General features: G+C 39.5%; 1 protein-coding gene across 1 annotated transcript; it reads left to right on the top strand.

The window, feature by feature from the left end:
- The first annotated feature begins 1846 nt into the window (after window positions 1-1846).
- LOC149255609 (DExH-box ATP-dependent RNA helicase DExH12-like) lies at window positions 1847-9476 on the top strand. Its single transcript, XM_089460535.1, has 3 exons — window positions 1847-4976; window positions 5270-5659; window positions 5974-9476. The coding sequence occupies exons 1-3, from the start codon at window positions 2010-2012 to the stop codon at window positions 9160-9162; spliced, it is 6546 nt and encodes a 2181-aa protein (XP_089316661.1). The 5' UTR covers window positions 1847-2009; the 3' UTR covers window positions 9163-9476.
- Window positions 9477-15792: the final 6316 nt, after the last annotated feature.

Here is a 15792-nt window from a genome sequence, read left to right on the forward strand (position 1 = left end):
CCCAAAACTTATAGGAAAAGTTGGTCTAACCTTATCCATTGGAAAATCAAGACCGTAGTCAAGGGAGGCTTCTGATTGGTGGAGCCAGATTCCCTTCATGTGATTGGTCAGAATGACGGGGCAAAGGTCATAGAGCCTAGAGCCTGGAGGTTAAATTAAATTTGAGTCAGGGTCTCAGCAACAAAGGGCGTCAGGGTTCTGTCGAGAGATGGCGACTGAGACTTCTTCAATCACTCGGATCTGTTAGACGGGGAAGCTGCCGGAGCTGGCCACCCCGGAAGCTTGAAAGGTTGGAACCCCAGAGCGTTGCGCTAATGATTCTTAAAGGGTTTCAGGTTCGAGGGTTCGTGTTTACTATGTAAAATCGTCAGGTAGAGATGACGTTAGCACGACGTCTTGGGGGACACATGGCAAGTAGTTTGGGTGTTTAGGGTACCCAAAGGAGCCACATGTGGGTGACACGTGGACCTCTCATAGGCCAACACGTGGTGTGGATGACATCGACATGACATCACTCAGGCAGTGGTCAGACTCTAGAAGTTGGAACCCCGTATGGTTGAATGTCCCAAGGAATATCAGGCACCAGGGATCATTAGTTGACAGAGAATTTCTCTGTCACTTGGGCCTTTAACTCGGAAGTGGTCGGATACATGCGCCATGGTTGGGGGTCCCACAAGAACATTGGCGGATCGTGCGTGGAGGGTCACGTGGTATACTGGAGTACCAAAAGCTCGTAGCTATTGTGGAAAACAATAGTGGAAGGTCAGATTCTGGTGGGGGGGGGGGAATCACTCGAGAGCGCGAGACATTTTGAGGGCCCCGAAGTCGTGACACGTAGCCGGGAGGTTGGATTCCGAGGGGGGTGCCTCAAGTTGAAGCGTCGTGAGGGTCCTAGAGTTGTGGTGCACCAAGATAATGATTCCGGAGGGAGAACTCCACATTACAGATTCAAGGGTCTATTGGGGTCCTCTTGGAGCAAAAAATAAAATAAAAATAAAATGTTTCTATTACCCTATTCCTCAAATGTATAACCAGGGGGTCAAGTATGTTACATATCACTATATTTGTCATTTTGCTCTTTTTGTAGTTTTGCAAATCTTATGTAATTGGGTCTTCAGTTAATCTAATGTGTCTTTCTATATAATGGATTTGGGGTCTCTTTAATCTCTGGTGAGTCCTGAAATTGCTGATGTAATCCCCAAGTATTTATTGCGACGAAACACAAACTTTATATCAAAATACTCATCTTTATTTAAACAAAAACATTTCAATAATAACTTATATACCAGAGAGATATGTAAATTCTTTTGATATTCAATATAAATTTAACATATAATACACACTAATGAACAATCAACTTAAATTTATCCTAATTCTAAAAATGTAGAAATATTTCAAATTTTATTTTTATTTTTATAATTTTGATAAAAAATTTACTAACTGTTTTTTTTAAACTTTCAATAAATCACCTAGACAATGATTAATTGTCAACTTTTCGAGTAGTTAATCAGACCAAATCCTTTTTCTCACCTCATCAATTCAAAAATATAATAAATTTCCACAAATATTAAAAATATTTTTCAACGAAATCTCACCCCCTCTCAATTAAAAAAACCATATTGCAAATAACAATTTAAAACTTTTAAAGTTCGTAAACATTTTGAAGTTTAGGAAATCTTTTCGCAACTTTATTTCTCAAACTTAAAATCATATAAATTGCTACCAAACGTATTTTTTGTTTGCTGAAACTTTTCTTCTTACGCTTTTTGTTCGCTGAAACGGACTTTCATCAGGTCAAGAACCTGTATCAATGAGGGTTGAAGCTTAAACCCTAGTTTTGTTCGGGGCAGCATCTCGCGGCAGCATCTCGCGGCAGCAGATAGATTTCCCGACGCTTTTCTTTCGAACGCCATATCGCACGGTTTGGTTATTGCCGTAAGGCTTCTTCATCTCTGATCTTTTGTTTTTGTTGCTTTCATCAGCAATTGCAATTACGAATTTGCGGGGCAATGGCACACCTTGGGGGAGGAGCCGAGGCTCACGCCCGTTTCAAGCAGTATGAATACAGAGCAAATTCCAGTTTAGTTCTAACTACAGACTCTAGACCTAGAGATACGCATGAACCCACAGGAGAACCGGAGTCTCTCTGGGGTAAAATTGATCCTAGGAATTTCGGTGATAGGGTTTATCATGGCAAGCCAGCCGAACTGGAGGAGAGGATAAAGAAGGCTAAGAAGAAGAAAGAAAGGGAAAAACCAGACCTGGATATGATGCCCAGGAAAGACAGCAAGAGGCGGAGGGTTAAGGAGGAGAGTGTTTTATCAATTGTGGACGATGGGGTTTACAGGCCCAGGACTAAGGAGACTAGAGCCGCTTATGAGGCCCTTCTCAGTACGATACAGCAGCAGTTTGGGGATCAACCGCAGGACATCTTAAGAGGGGCCGCAGATGAAGTGTTGGCTGTTTTGAAGAATGAGAAAATAAAGGACCCAGATAAGAAGAAGGAGATTGAGAAGCTTCTTAATCCAATGAGTACGCAGCATTTTGCCCAGCTCGTTTCGATGGGTAAACTAATAACCGATTTCCAGGAAGCGGGAGGCGAGGCGGGGGCTGGAATGGGAGGCGCAGCAGGAGAAGCCCTTGACGATGACATCGGCGTTGCGGTTGAATTTGAGGAGGAAGAGGATGATGAAGACAGTGATTTGGATCAGGTGCAGGAAGAGAGTGATGTAGATAATGATGATGATGGGCAGGAGGGGCATGAGGCGGAGGCTATGCAAATGGGTGGTATTGATGATGATGACATGGAAGAAACAGACGAAGGATTGAATGTCCAGGACATTGATGCTTATTGGCTTCAGCGTAAGATTTCACAGGCGTATTCTGCTATCGATCCTCAGCACAGCCAGAAGCTTGCTGAGGAAGTTTTGAAAATACTAGCAGAAGAGGGCGATGTTCGGGATGTTGAGAACAGACTTGTGATGCTTTTGGATTTTGAGAAGTTTGATCTTATTAAGTTGCTCTGTCGTAACAGGCTTAAGATAGTTTGGTGTACTAGGTTGGCCAGGGCGGAGGATCAGAAGGAAAGGAAGATAATTGAGGATGAGATGACAATGGGGGAACAGCCTGCCCTTGCTGCTATCCTTGAGCAATTACATGCCACAAGGGCCACTGCAAAGGAACGGCAGAAGAATCTCGAACGTAGCATACGAGAAGAAGCAAGGAAATTAAGAGATGAGGGTGGGGGTGGAGATGGGGAGAGAGAACGGCGAATGGATCGAGAGGGTGGTGGTGGTGCTATGGAGAATAGTTGGTTAAAGGGACAGAGGCAGATGCTAGATCTTGAGAGCATTTCATTCCATCAAGGAGGTTTGTTGATGGCAAACAAGAGGTGTGAGCTACCTCCAGGTTCATATAGGACCACAAGGAAGGGTTATGAGGAAGTTCATGTCCCTGCGCTGAAGCCGAAACCATTTGCTGAAGGAGAGGAACTTGTGAAGATATCAGATATGCCGGATTGGGCACAGCCCGCTTTTTCTGGGATGAAGCAACTGAACAGAGTGCAGAGCAAAGTATACGAAACTGCCCTGTTTACGCCTGAGAATTTGCTCTTGTGTGCACCCACTGGTGCTGGGAAAACCAATGTTGCCATGTTAACCATACTTCAACAGATTGCTCTCAATAGGGGAGCAGATGGTTCTATTGATTTGAATAAATTCAAAGTTGTTTATGTTGCACCTATGAAAGCACTGGTTGCAGAAATGGTTGGGAACTTGTCTAACCGGTTGCAGTCCTATGGAATATCTGTTAAAGAACTTACAGGAGATCAATCGATGTCCCGTCAGCAGATAGAGGAAACCCAGATAATTGTAACCACTCCCGAAAAATGGGATATTATTACAAGAAAGTCCGGAGATCGGACATATACCCAACTTGTGAAGCTTTTAATTATTGATGAGATTCATCTTTTACATGATAATAGAGGACCGGTGCTGGAAAGCATTGTGTCCAGGACAGTTAGGCAAATCGAGACTACTCAGGAAATGATTCGATTGGTGGGATTGTCTGCAACACTTCCAAACTATGAGGATGTTGCCCTGTTTTTGAGGGTTAAGTCAGATGGGCTATTCTATTTTGATAACAGTTACAGGCCTTGCCCGTTGGCTCAGCAATATATTGGAATCACTGTCAAGAAGCCACTCCAGAGGTTTCAGTTGATGAATGATGTGTGTTACGAAAAGGTGATGTCGGTTGCTGGCAAGCATCAAGTTTTGGTCTTTGTGCATTCCAGAAAAGAAACAGCAAAGACAGCTCGTGCTATAAGAGATGCAGCTCTTGCAAATGACACACTTGGACGCTTTCTGAAGGAAGACAGTGCTAGCCGGGAGATTCTCCAAACAGAGACCGAATCAGTGAAAAACAGTGATCTGAGAGACCTATTGCCGTATGGCTTTGCGACCCATCATGCAGGGATGGCCAGAGCAGATCGAACTTTGGTAGAAGACCTCTTTGCTGATGGCCATATTCAAGTTTTGGTGTCCACTGCTACTCTTGCATGGGGAGTAAATCTTCCTGCTCATACTGTTATTATAAAAGGAACTCAAATTTACAATCCCGAGAAAGGTGCATGGACTGAACTCAGTCCGTTAGATATTATGCAGATGCTTGGTCGTGCAGGAAGGCCACAGTATGATTCCTATGGAGAAGGAATAATAATAACAGGACACAGTGAATTGCAGTATTACCTTTCTCTTATGAATCAGCAATTGCCAATTGAGAGCCAGTTTGTGTCAAAGCTAGCAGATAATTTAAATGCAGAGATTGTACTGGGTACAGTTCAAAATGCAAGGGAGGCATGCACATGGCTAGGCTACACCTATCTTTATATTCGTATGTTGCGTAATCCAGTTTTATATGGTCTATCTGCTGACGTTTTAGAGAGAGACAATACTTTGGAAGAGAGGAGAGGAGACTTGGTAAGCATAGCCTTGTTCTTTAATTTCCCATCTTTACTGTGATATTACACAATAGTTTCTGGGTGCATATCCAATGGTATGCAGGGTCCCCATGTTGTGTAGATGGTGCCTACAGTTGGATGTGCACCCAGTGCAGCCTGGATATCATTAGACTGCAGATAGTAATGCTTTGTTAATCATTATTGAGTTTAATTCTCCATTATAGTTGTATAATCTCTACATTTGTTTTTTTGGTTTAAAACCTGTTATAGCACATGCTCCCATTATTATTGAAATGTTGTTTTTGTATACAGATTCATTCTGCAGCAACAATCTTGGACAAAACTAATTTGGTGAAATATGATCGAAAGAGTGGATATTTTCAAGTTACTGATCTCGGACGCATAGCCAGTTATTACTATATCACTCATGGTACAATGGCTACTTATAATGAACATCTGAAGCCGACAATGGGTGACATTGAGCTATGCCGATTATTTTCTTTAAGTGAAGAGTTCAAGTATGTAACAGTAAGAGAAGAAGAAAAGATGGAACTTGCAAAGCTCTTAGATCGAGTACCAATCCCAGTTAAGGAGAGTTTGGAAGAGCCGAGTGCAAAGATCAATGTTTTGCTTCAAGCATATATTTCACAGCTTAAGCTTGAAGGACTTTCTCTCACATCTGACATGGTGTTCATTACTCAGGTATCATATGGTCGCATTGCGCAGTGAACCAATTCTTGTTGCTTTATTAATTGGAAACCTTGTATTTTTATTTTCCTTTTAAAAAATTCTTAAGGTGGTATTGAGGGCGTTGTAGGCCGTGCTGATTTCTCAAAAGCCTATTTTGCACTAATGTTTATTGTCATAGAGTTGCTACCATCGCTCTTGCATTTGTGTTCTTTAAAGCCTATTTTGTATAATGTTTATTGTCATAGAATTGCTACCATCTCTCTTGCACTAAGTGTCTATTTTAAATTTCTAATACAAAATTTTCCCTTTTCTGGTTATGTTCCCAGAGTGCAGGTCGCCTCATGAGAGCACTTTTTGAGATTGTTCTTAAAAGAGGATGGGCTCAGTTAGCTGAAAGAGCTCTTAACCTGTGCAGGATGGTTAGTAAGCGCATGTGGAGTGTTCAAACTCCCCTTCGTCAATTCAAAGGAATTCCAAATGATATTTTGACCAAAATTGAAAAGAAAGATTTAGCTTGGGATCGATACTATGATCTCTCTGCTCAAGAGATTGGGGAGCTCATTCGTTTTCCAAAGATGGGGAAAACCATTCATAAATTTGTCCATCAGTTTCCAAAATTGGATCTTTCTGCTCATGTCCAACCAATAACACGAACTATATTGAAGGTTGAACTAACTATCACTCCAGATTTTCAGTGGGATGAAAAGATTCATGGATATGTGGAGCCGTTTTGGATAATAGTAGAAGACAATGATGGTGAATATTTACTCCATCATGAATATTTTATGTTGAAAATGCAGTATGTTGAAGATGACCATCATTTGAGCTTCACTGTCCCCATCCATGAACCTCTTCCTCCCCAGTACTTTATTCGTGTTGTATCTGATAAGTGGTTGGGGTCGCAGACAATACTGCCAGTTTCATTTAGACATCTTATTTTGCCAGAGAAATACCCACCTCCAACTGAGTTGCTGGATTTGCAGCCGCTTCCTGTGTCTGCGTTAAGAAATCCTTCATATGAAGCACTATATCAACAGTTTAGACACTTCAATCCTATTCAAACTCAGGTATTTACAGTGCTTTATAACTCAGATGATAATGTTTTAGTTGCAGCACCTACTGGTAGTGGTAAAACTATTTGTGCTGAGTTTGCTTTACTACGATTGCATCAAAAAGGCCCAGACAGTGTATTTCGATGTGTCTATATTGCTCCTATAGAAGCTCTTGCCAAAGAGAGATATTGGGATTGGGAACAGAAATTTGGAAAAGGATTGGATCTGAAAGTAGTTGAACTGACAGGTGAATCTGCAACTGATTTGAAGCTCCTTGAAAAGGGTCAGATAATAATAAGCACACCAGAGAAATGGGACGCTTTGTCTCGGAGATGGAAGCAGCGGAAACTGGTTCAACAAGTCAGCCTTTTCATTGTGGATGAACTTCATTTAATTGGTGGAGACGGTGGTCCAATCCTGGAGGTAATCGTATCCAGAATGAGATATATTTCAAGCCAAATTGAAAATCGTATCCGCATTATTGCTCTTTCTACTTCACTTGCAAATGCTAAAGATCTTGGAGAGTGGATTGGTGCTACTGCACATGGGCTTTTCAATTTTCCACCTGGTGTGCGTCCTGTACCAATTGAGATTCACATTCAGGGGATTGATATAGCCAATTTTGAGGCTCGAATGCAGGCAATGACTAAGCCAACGTACACATCAATAGTTCAACATGCAAAGGAAGGCAAACCAGCTCTAGTGTTTGTGCCAACACGGAAACATGCAAGACTTACTGCTCTTGATCTAGTCACGTACTCAAATGCAGATGGTGGAGAGAGATCCCAATTTCTTCAATGTACTAAAGAAGATCTGGCACCTTTCATTGCAAAAGTTAAAGAATCGACCTTGAGTCATGTGTTGACTCACGGTGTTGGGTATCTACATGAAGGTCTCAGTTTAATGGAAAGAGAATTGGTCACCCAGCTGTTTAGTGCAGGGGCAATTCAGGTGTGTGTTGCAAGCAGTTCAATGTGTTGGGGGTTGTCTTTGTCTGCACATTTGGTTGTTGTCATGGGGACACAGTATTATGATGGGCGTGAGAATGCTCATACTGACTATCCTATTACTGATCTTTTGCAAATGATGGGCCGTGCCAGTAGACCTCTGTTAGATAATGCTGGAAAATGTGTGATTTTATGCCATGCACCTCGCAAAGAATATTACAAGAAATTCTTATATGAGCCATTCCCAGTGGAGAGTCATCTTGATCACTTTCTCCATGACCATATGAATGCTGAAGTGGTTGTAGGCACCATTGAAAGTAAACAAGATGCTGTGGATTATCTCACTTGGACATTTCTCTATCGCAGACTCACTCAGAATCCGAATTATTATAATCTTCAGGGTGTCAGTCATAGACACTTGTCAGATCACCTTTCTGAGCTTGTCGAGGGCACATTGACTGATTTGGAGTCAAGCAAGTGTGTGGCTATAGAAGATGAGATGTATCTTTCTCCTTTGAACCTTGGCATGATAGCATCTTATTATTATATCAGCTACACCACCATTGAACTCTTTAGCTCATCCTTGACCGCAAAGACAAAGCTGAAGGGGCTTCTTGAAATTCTTGCTTCTGCTTCAGAGTATTCACAGCTTCCTGTACGGCCAGGTGAAGAAGAAACAATAAGAAAATTAATAAATCATCAAAGATTTTCTGTTGATAAACCAAAATATACTGATCCCCATGTAAAGGCAAATGCTTTGTTGCAAGCTTACTTCTCAAGGCATGTTATTGCTGGAAACCTAGCACTAGATCAGCGAGAGGTCCTGCTTTCTTCGAGTCGGCTTCTTCAGTCAATGGTGGATGTTATTTCTAGTAATGGTTGGTTGAACCCAGCTCTTGCTGCAATGGAGTTGACCCAGATGGTCACCCAAGGTCTTTGGGAACGTGATTCTGTCCTATTGCAGCTTCCACATTTTACAAAAGAACTTGCCAAAAAGTGCCAGGAAAATCCAGGTAAAAGCATTGAGACTGTTTTTGATTTAGTTGAGATGGAGGATGACGAAAGACGTGAATTATTACAGATGACAGATGCACAGTTGTTAGACATTGCTCGTTTTTGTAACCGCTTTCCAAACATTGATCTGGCATATGATGTATTAGAGAGTGATGATGTGAGAGCTGGGGAAAATGTTACATTGCAAGTTACTCTTGAAAGAGATCTAGAAGGAAGACAGGAATTAGGTTCAGTTGATGCACCTAAGTATCCCAAACCAAAAGAAGAAGGTTGGTGGCTAGTTGTTGGGGATCCAAGTAGCAATCAGTTGCTGGCTATTAAGAGGGTATCACTTCAGAGAAAATCTAAAGTTAAGCTTGATTTCACTGCACCATCAGAGCTTGGAGAAAAGAAATACACGTTATATTTCATGTGTGATTCATATCTTGGGTGCGATCAAGAATATGAATTTACAATTAATGTGAAGGAAGCTATGGAAGATGATGAAGATGGAAGAGAATGAGATGCTTTTTCTGGAGAAATGGTTTTTACAGTTTGTGAAGAATTGTCAAGAACCGACTTTGCAATTAAGCGGGGGAGCCTTTTATATTTGTAACTCGAATAAGCTTTTTGTATAATTAAGTAGCACTGTTTCTAAAAACGAATTAATTGACTTTCCTTTCTCTGATGTTTGCTGTTCTTTCCAACTAATATGTGCTGATTAGTTGACACATATAGGTGCTGGTTGGTTGTAAATTATTGTCTGGTTTCACATGGCAATACTTGGTGTGCTTAGCCACTCTCGTTTTAAAGAATCTTCTTTTATGCTTGTCTAAACTCGTTGTTTGTTTGATTGGCTATCTCCTAGTCATTTTTATTGGCTATCCTCTACTTGATTTATAGAATGATGTATTATCTTTGCACGTGGTGATAAAACTTTTGCTGTAATTTGCCCTTGCAGGCTGATCCCTGGTCAAGTTATAGATGTATGATTTTGCCCAAGACCCATAGGAGAGTTTCTGTTATTGGCCAAACCATAACAAATTGAATTCATATGTAAGAATACTTTTGACTGAAATGTACATAGCTATTGTGGACTTAGAGATGTTTAAAGCCATGGCTACAAATGTTGTTCTTGACTACTGCAATCAAAGTTGCCTTTATCCTTGAATGCGAGGGGCACCCTCAAGATGCAATAGGCCTGCCAAAGGTTATGTAGCACCTATAAGAGGGTGATCCGGCTTATGATATCTCTATGATATTAAGTTTCACATGCATACAGGTTGTTTCTATTCCAACTTCTCAAGGTAGAGGTTTACAGTGTCCTGTAGCTGCAACTAAATTACTTATCTGTCAGAACTGTACTCTCCTACAATCTTTAAGCAATATCTGGCTGATTTTATTTATGGCTTCTCTAAGGCAGAATCTGTACTATTAAGAGACAATCTCTGAAGATAAGGTGTACCTAAAGGCCACTACATGTTAGCTGGTATGCTTAGACAACAATATGCAATGTGAAAAATCACCTTTAACAGAATTCTGTTATTTATTATATTCAGATAGTTACCATAGTAGCTATTTTTTCTTTCTTAATATTTAATAAAATAATTAGATAAGTGGAAATACTCAATTACTCTTTTGGATGCACACAGTTTTGACTCTATCCTACTCTCACGGTGCCTGAAAATGCTTGAAAAAAAATTATTTGCCTTTGCCTTTCCCCTTTGTTTAAGTGAAACCATACCAATTTGATTTTCACTGTACAATGCCTAGTGTTACTTTATAGAATAAGATATCTATTGCTGTGCAAGACTGTTATTTCATTTGTTATTTTAACAATTTTTCACCATCAGAATTATTATTTATAGTGAATAGAGATTTGTAATTTATTTTCTTAGCAATATGCATCATGGTTATCAGAACCAGTCAATCAAAACTACTTCACATTTTTTTTTTTGCCTGAACTGTTCACCAAAGTGGAACTGCTTTTTTTCTGAACCCGACCAACCCACAGCAGTTTTTGCCTAGAAAACCGGAAATATTATTTTATTTTTTATTGTTATAAAACAGACCCTCCTCCCAAACCCCGCTTTCAGCGTAAATTGTTGCCAATTTGCTTTCACTCTTACATGCTATATACACCAGCGAACTTGTCAAAATGGTTTGGTTTTACACACTGATGTACATAAATATATAACATTTATGTAAAAATTTAAGCATTTTATGCCTTGTTTATATGATTGTTTTTCCCCGGCTGCAATCCAGTTGCAGTTTTGATAACTTGTATATGCATGTAATGTTGAAAATTGTAGCGAGAAGGGGTTCCTTGTTTTGTATCTTAATCCAAGAAGCCTCAACTAGTTTCTCCTTGAGCATGCACGAGTTCCTATGAGTTAGGAGCTAATTTTTAAAAAGTAAGACGAGTTCCTAAAATTTAAGGTGAATTCGTAAAATTGAAAAAGTGTTCATGAAGCAGTTCAGTAGGGTCAAAGTGGAAGCTCGAGTTATTAGTGAGTCTCAAGAGATGGACGAATTAGCATATGTTGCATGAGTATTTAACTCATGCTAACTCAAATAATCACAAAAACAAACTCCTTAATTAGTAACTTACTAAATTTGACCATTCGAATTGCTTTAAAAGGAGCGAAGGCACATTGTTACTCATTGTTTTGTGACATGGAGCTACCAAAGAGGCCTCCAACAATGGTGACTCCTGCACCACATCGGGTATATCGATGTGCCCCTCACCATCTTGCGTGTCCCCTTGCTCAACCTCTTCCTCGAGCTTTTGACATCTAAAGCCTGATCTCCACCGGTAGAAATGCCACCTGGTCTCATCCTTTAGCTTTTCTCATTCTATCCACTCCCTTTGAGGGGGTCTGGTGTCCTTTCGGTCAAATCTCTCCACGAGCCTCTGTGTGAAATCTTTATAGGATACGTAGATGACCCAAAGGGATCAACCCTCGGTACCACCATTCCATAACATCTCCATCCAAGTGCAAAGTGGCATGCCTAATAGCGTCCACCTCCTTTATGGGGTTTCGCTGGAAATGTGTCCAATTATTGTACCCATGTTTTGACAGAACTCCTAGCTAAACTATCAAAGTGAGTGAGGGTCATTTTTCTCTCAGTGATACTCAATCTCCCTTGAGCCTTGGGTTTGTCTATAGTTCACCCATCACAGTGCATACATGCTCAAATCTTTCATGATCTTGCTGGCTATTCCACAACTGGCTAAGATCATGCTCTGATACCACTGTATTATTCATAGTAGAAATTTTATAATGATAACAAAGACATGCACAAATAAATAACACATAAAATTTTAGAAATGCATACACATAAACTAGAAATTTTTGCAAATCCCCAAACTAGCCAAATTATATTAATAATATCTGCTGTGGTGCAAATTAGTTGGAGAAATTTCACCTGGGCTTGCACAAGGCAAGCTACAAGCACCAGGTGAGGAGTACGAGAAAGCCAAATGGTTGCAATAATCAACACCTCCAGAGCACTGTGTTGTTGCTCCAAAATTGCACTGTTGCCCGACTTTGCCCCCTGATTTGCCGATTCTAGATTACCCAGAAAATTCTATAAAATTAGGAGAGTGCTCCTTGCCCAAAACCCAGAAAAACCCAGAAAAAGTTTCCCTTAGTTCTAAATTTCAAAATTTGACCCTTCATAGCGTGGCCCTTCACCAAATTCAAATTCTGTTACTGTAGCTACTCCTCTCAATCCCTTCTCTCCAAACTCTAGCAATCCTCCTCAAATTGCCTTCCCAATGATTTTCCAACACCCCAACTCCAAACTCCCCCGGATGATGTTGCCCTAAAATAGTTTCACTCCAATAACTGCGCAGTCATGGAGGAGATGATGCATTCTTGTGTATGATAAAGTAAGAGTTGCATGTAGGTTGGTCCTCTTCGCTGTAGCTGCCTTCCAAACTCATGAAAATGATCAAAGAACACTCCTGTAGGTCCTTCGGTCAATTCCCCAACAACCAAGCTCCACAAACAACTAGTCAATCCTCCCTCTGTGCAGTGGTGGCTCCCAGAGTGCGTGCTTTACTCCAGAAATGCGTGGGACCTGTAGTTGATTCCTCTTCCAGTCTCAGTGAAGGAAAGCCTTCCTAGGGTGGCACTCAAAGTCCACCGAAAAAAGGTTGAGCTTCTCTCCTTAGGAAACTCTTGCGCTAAAGAACACAATATTGGCTCAGCGAAACAACTAAGGCAAATTCGATTTTCAAATAGACAAAAGACTCCTATTGTTCCCTCATTCCTTCCTTTTATAATCGTTGGCCATGCATTCTTTGTGGGCTCTACCAATTCGATTTGCCTCATAGAATTCAAATTCTTTCTTCTCCACTTGCATACTTTATGTGGGCCCCATATTCCACTATCAATTTAATCTTTCATTTTCTCTAATGTTGGTGGCTTCCATCTCTCCAAAAATTAAGTGGGGACTCCTTCCATGCACTTTTCCTACGCTTACATGCCAAAATATTTTCTAACACCCAATTGTAAAAATAGAAATTCATTTTAGCAAAATTATTTTAATTGGGGATATTACATCATTGAAGGACTAATGCACTGTTAGGGCGCAGAGTTGTGGATGCCAAACCAATGATAAAAAGGCATATCTAGAAGACCCAATGAGCAGACTTCTTAGTGGAGTTAGAGGCTTTCTAGTGGGAAAATTAGTAAGCCAAAGTTCAATGACACAAAGGAGTTGTGATCATTGATAGTGGCAGATTGTGGACTCGCAAAGCATGGTGGGAAAGAACATGTCTTCAAAGTAGGTTCCACAAAAAAAGCAGGGAAACCCTCTAGTTCAGCGGGAGCAACTGCAACAATAGAGAACTTGGTAGAGTTGGAGACAGATCCAGGTGGACGAGGTTCCTCCAGGAACACCTTTCTCGCAAAGAGAGAGTTGAAAATTGTAGCAAAAATGGGTTGTTTTGTGCCTTAATTGAAGGAGCCTCAACGAGTTTCTCTTTGAGCATGCACAAGTTTCTTTGAGTTAGGAGCTAATTCCTAAAAAGTAGGACGAGTTCTTACAATTTAGGGTGAATTCCTAAAATTTAGAAAGTGTTCATGACGCAGTTAACTAATGTGTCAAAGTGGAAGGCCGAGTTATCAGTCTTCTAGTGCGAGTTAATTGAGGAAAAGAACTTGTGGTTGAGTCTCAACATATAGGACGAGTTGCATGAGTAGTTAACTCATGCTAACTCAAACAATCACAAAATCAAATTCCTTAATTAGAAATTCACCAAATTTGGCCATTTGAATTGCTTTAAAAGGAGGAGCGAAGGCACATTGTTACTCATTGTTTTGTGAGACAAAGCAATAGGAGTACACACAAGGTTGTGTGTGAGTTTGTGACGAAGAGTTTGCAAGAGAAACTTTTGCACAAAATTATTGTGAGGAAGAGTTCCCTTGGGTAGTGCTCATAGAAAAAGAGGAAATTCCTATTTAATAGGAGCACCTATTGTGCAAGGATTTAGGGAGTAGATCAAGCTACAACAAGTGTGTTTTTCAAGCCTAGGCAAGGCAGGGAGAAGGTAGTGTTCTCTATTGAAAACAAAGATGTATTGTAAGAGTTCATTTCTCAGTCTATCAATAATATTCTCAACAAGCATAGGGTTTTCCCAGTTAGGTTTCCTAAAAATTTTGTGTTTTGAATTGTGTGAATTACGTTTATCTCTGTTTCTATTATGTTGCAAATTTTACTAGAGAAAGTCTATGTTTATATGAGAAGAAATTATATTTTAGATCGCTCATATTAGCATATCAGAATTTTGTAGATTTTCTACATGTAACAAGAATTAGAAGTGATTAATGTTAAAAGAAAATTCAAATACCTTTTTTTTCTATAGTTGGCAATCTATTGTGATTTAAATGAGCCTTAAGAACAACCTAGGTCATATTACTATTCCCACTCCTTCCATAAATATGTGTTTACAATGCCAACACTTTTGAAGTATTTATGCAGAACTTTCAACATTTAAAAATGTATACACCAATCAATGCTAGTGTAAAACATAAACGTACATGTAACTTGTTCATATAGTGCAAAGTTGATGGGTAATTTATTAAACAACTAAATATGCAAAACAACCAGTGGATATAAAACTCAAAAGTTGACATTTTTGATGATCTACGCTCATCACCCTAGTAAAGAGAGGAAATAACAGTCTAGAAACTAAATCAATCTAGGGAGGCATATGAAACCAACATGACACAAGTTTTCCCAATGGCCAAAAGATGTCAGTAAGTCCTATTTAGGTCTTGAAAAATGCTGCGTCAACACGGGGGAAAACCACTCGGTCCGGACCTTAAGACAACTCATTTTCCGTTTAGTGGTTCCAACTAGGGATAATGAGATCAGTTTCCCAATGAAAGGTTATTGAATGAATGTATAATGCTTATATTAAAGTGAAATAGATGGATTTGCAGTGATAAATTAAATGGGAAAACATATGCATTAATCTACTCTATAACACGAGATTATTTAACATTTATCTTGATGTGATATATAATGATTTTCTTTAGTAAATGATAATATAGTTTGCTCAAGCACCAATGGAAATGAAAATATTTCAAGATGATTACTTTGATTAAATAGTTAATCAAAATAATGTGTATAATTCATATCGCATTCATATAATCAAAGCAAATTGCTTAACATGTAAAAATATCAATGGTAGCATGATCAGAAATGAATATATGTAACACTGTTTTTTAAATACCATGTAATAAGCAATCCGAAAAGATAAATTCACTATTTATTTATGAACAAAATAGAGGTACAACGATAGAAATACCAGATGCACATTTATCAGCTCATAAAAGAAATAGTAGTAGTTCAGTGATTCTTACAAAGATGACTTCGGGAGTACATAAATGCAACTTTTCAAAATTCTTTATGAAAATTTTTAAAACAATGTTCCAATCGTTTTATTGAGAAAAGTATGAAAGTACAGTAGTGCGAGCTTTTGTAAGCTTTTATTCATAAAATTCTGGACCTTTATTTCATACAACAAGTAAGCTTAAATAACAGAAAACAACTGAATCTATTGTGCAGAGCATTGAGGGCATTTAAACAGATCCCTTCAACAATGCTTAAAGGAAAAAGATATTTGGTAGAAATTTCT

The sequence above is a fragment of the Pinus tabuliformis genome, chromosome 7, assembly GCF_031772625.1.
Source record: "Pinus tabuliformis cultivar Carrire ecotype Pingquan chromosome 7, CPIR1, whole genome shotgun sequence".
Classification (NCBI taxonomy): Eukaryota; Viridiplantae; Streptophyta; class Pinopsida; order Pinales; family Pinaceae; genus Pinus; species Pinus tabuliformis.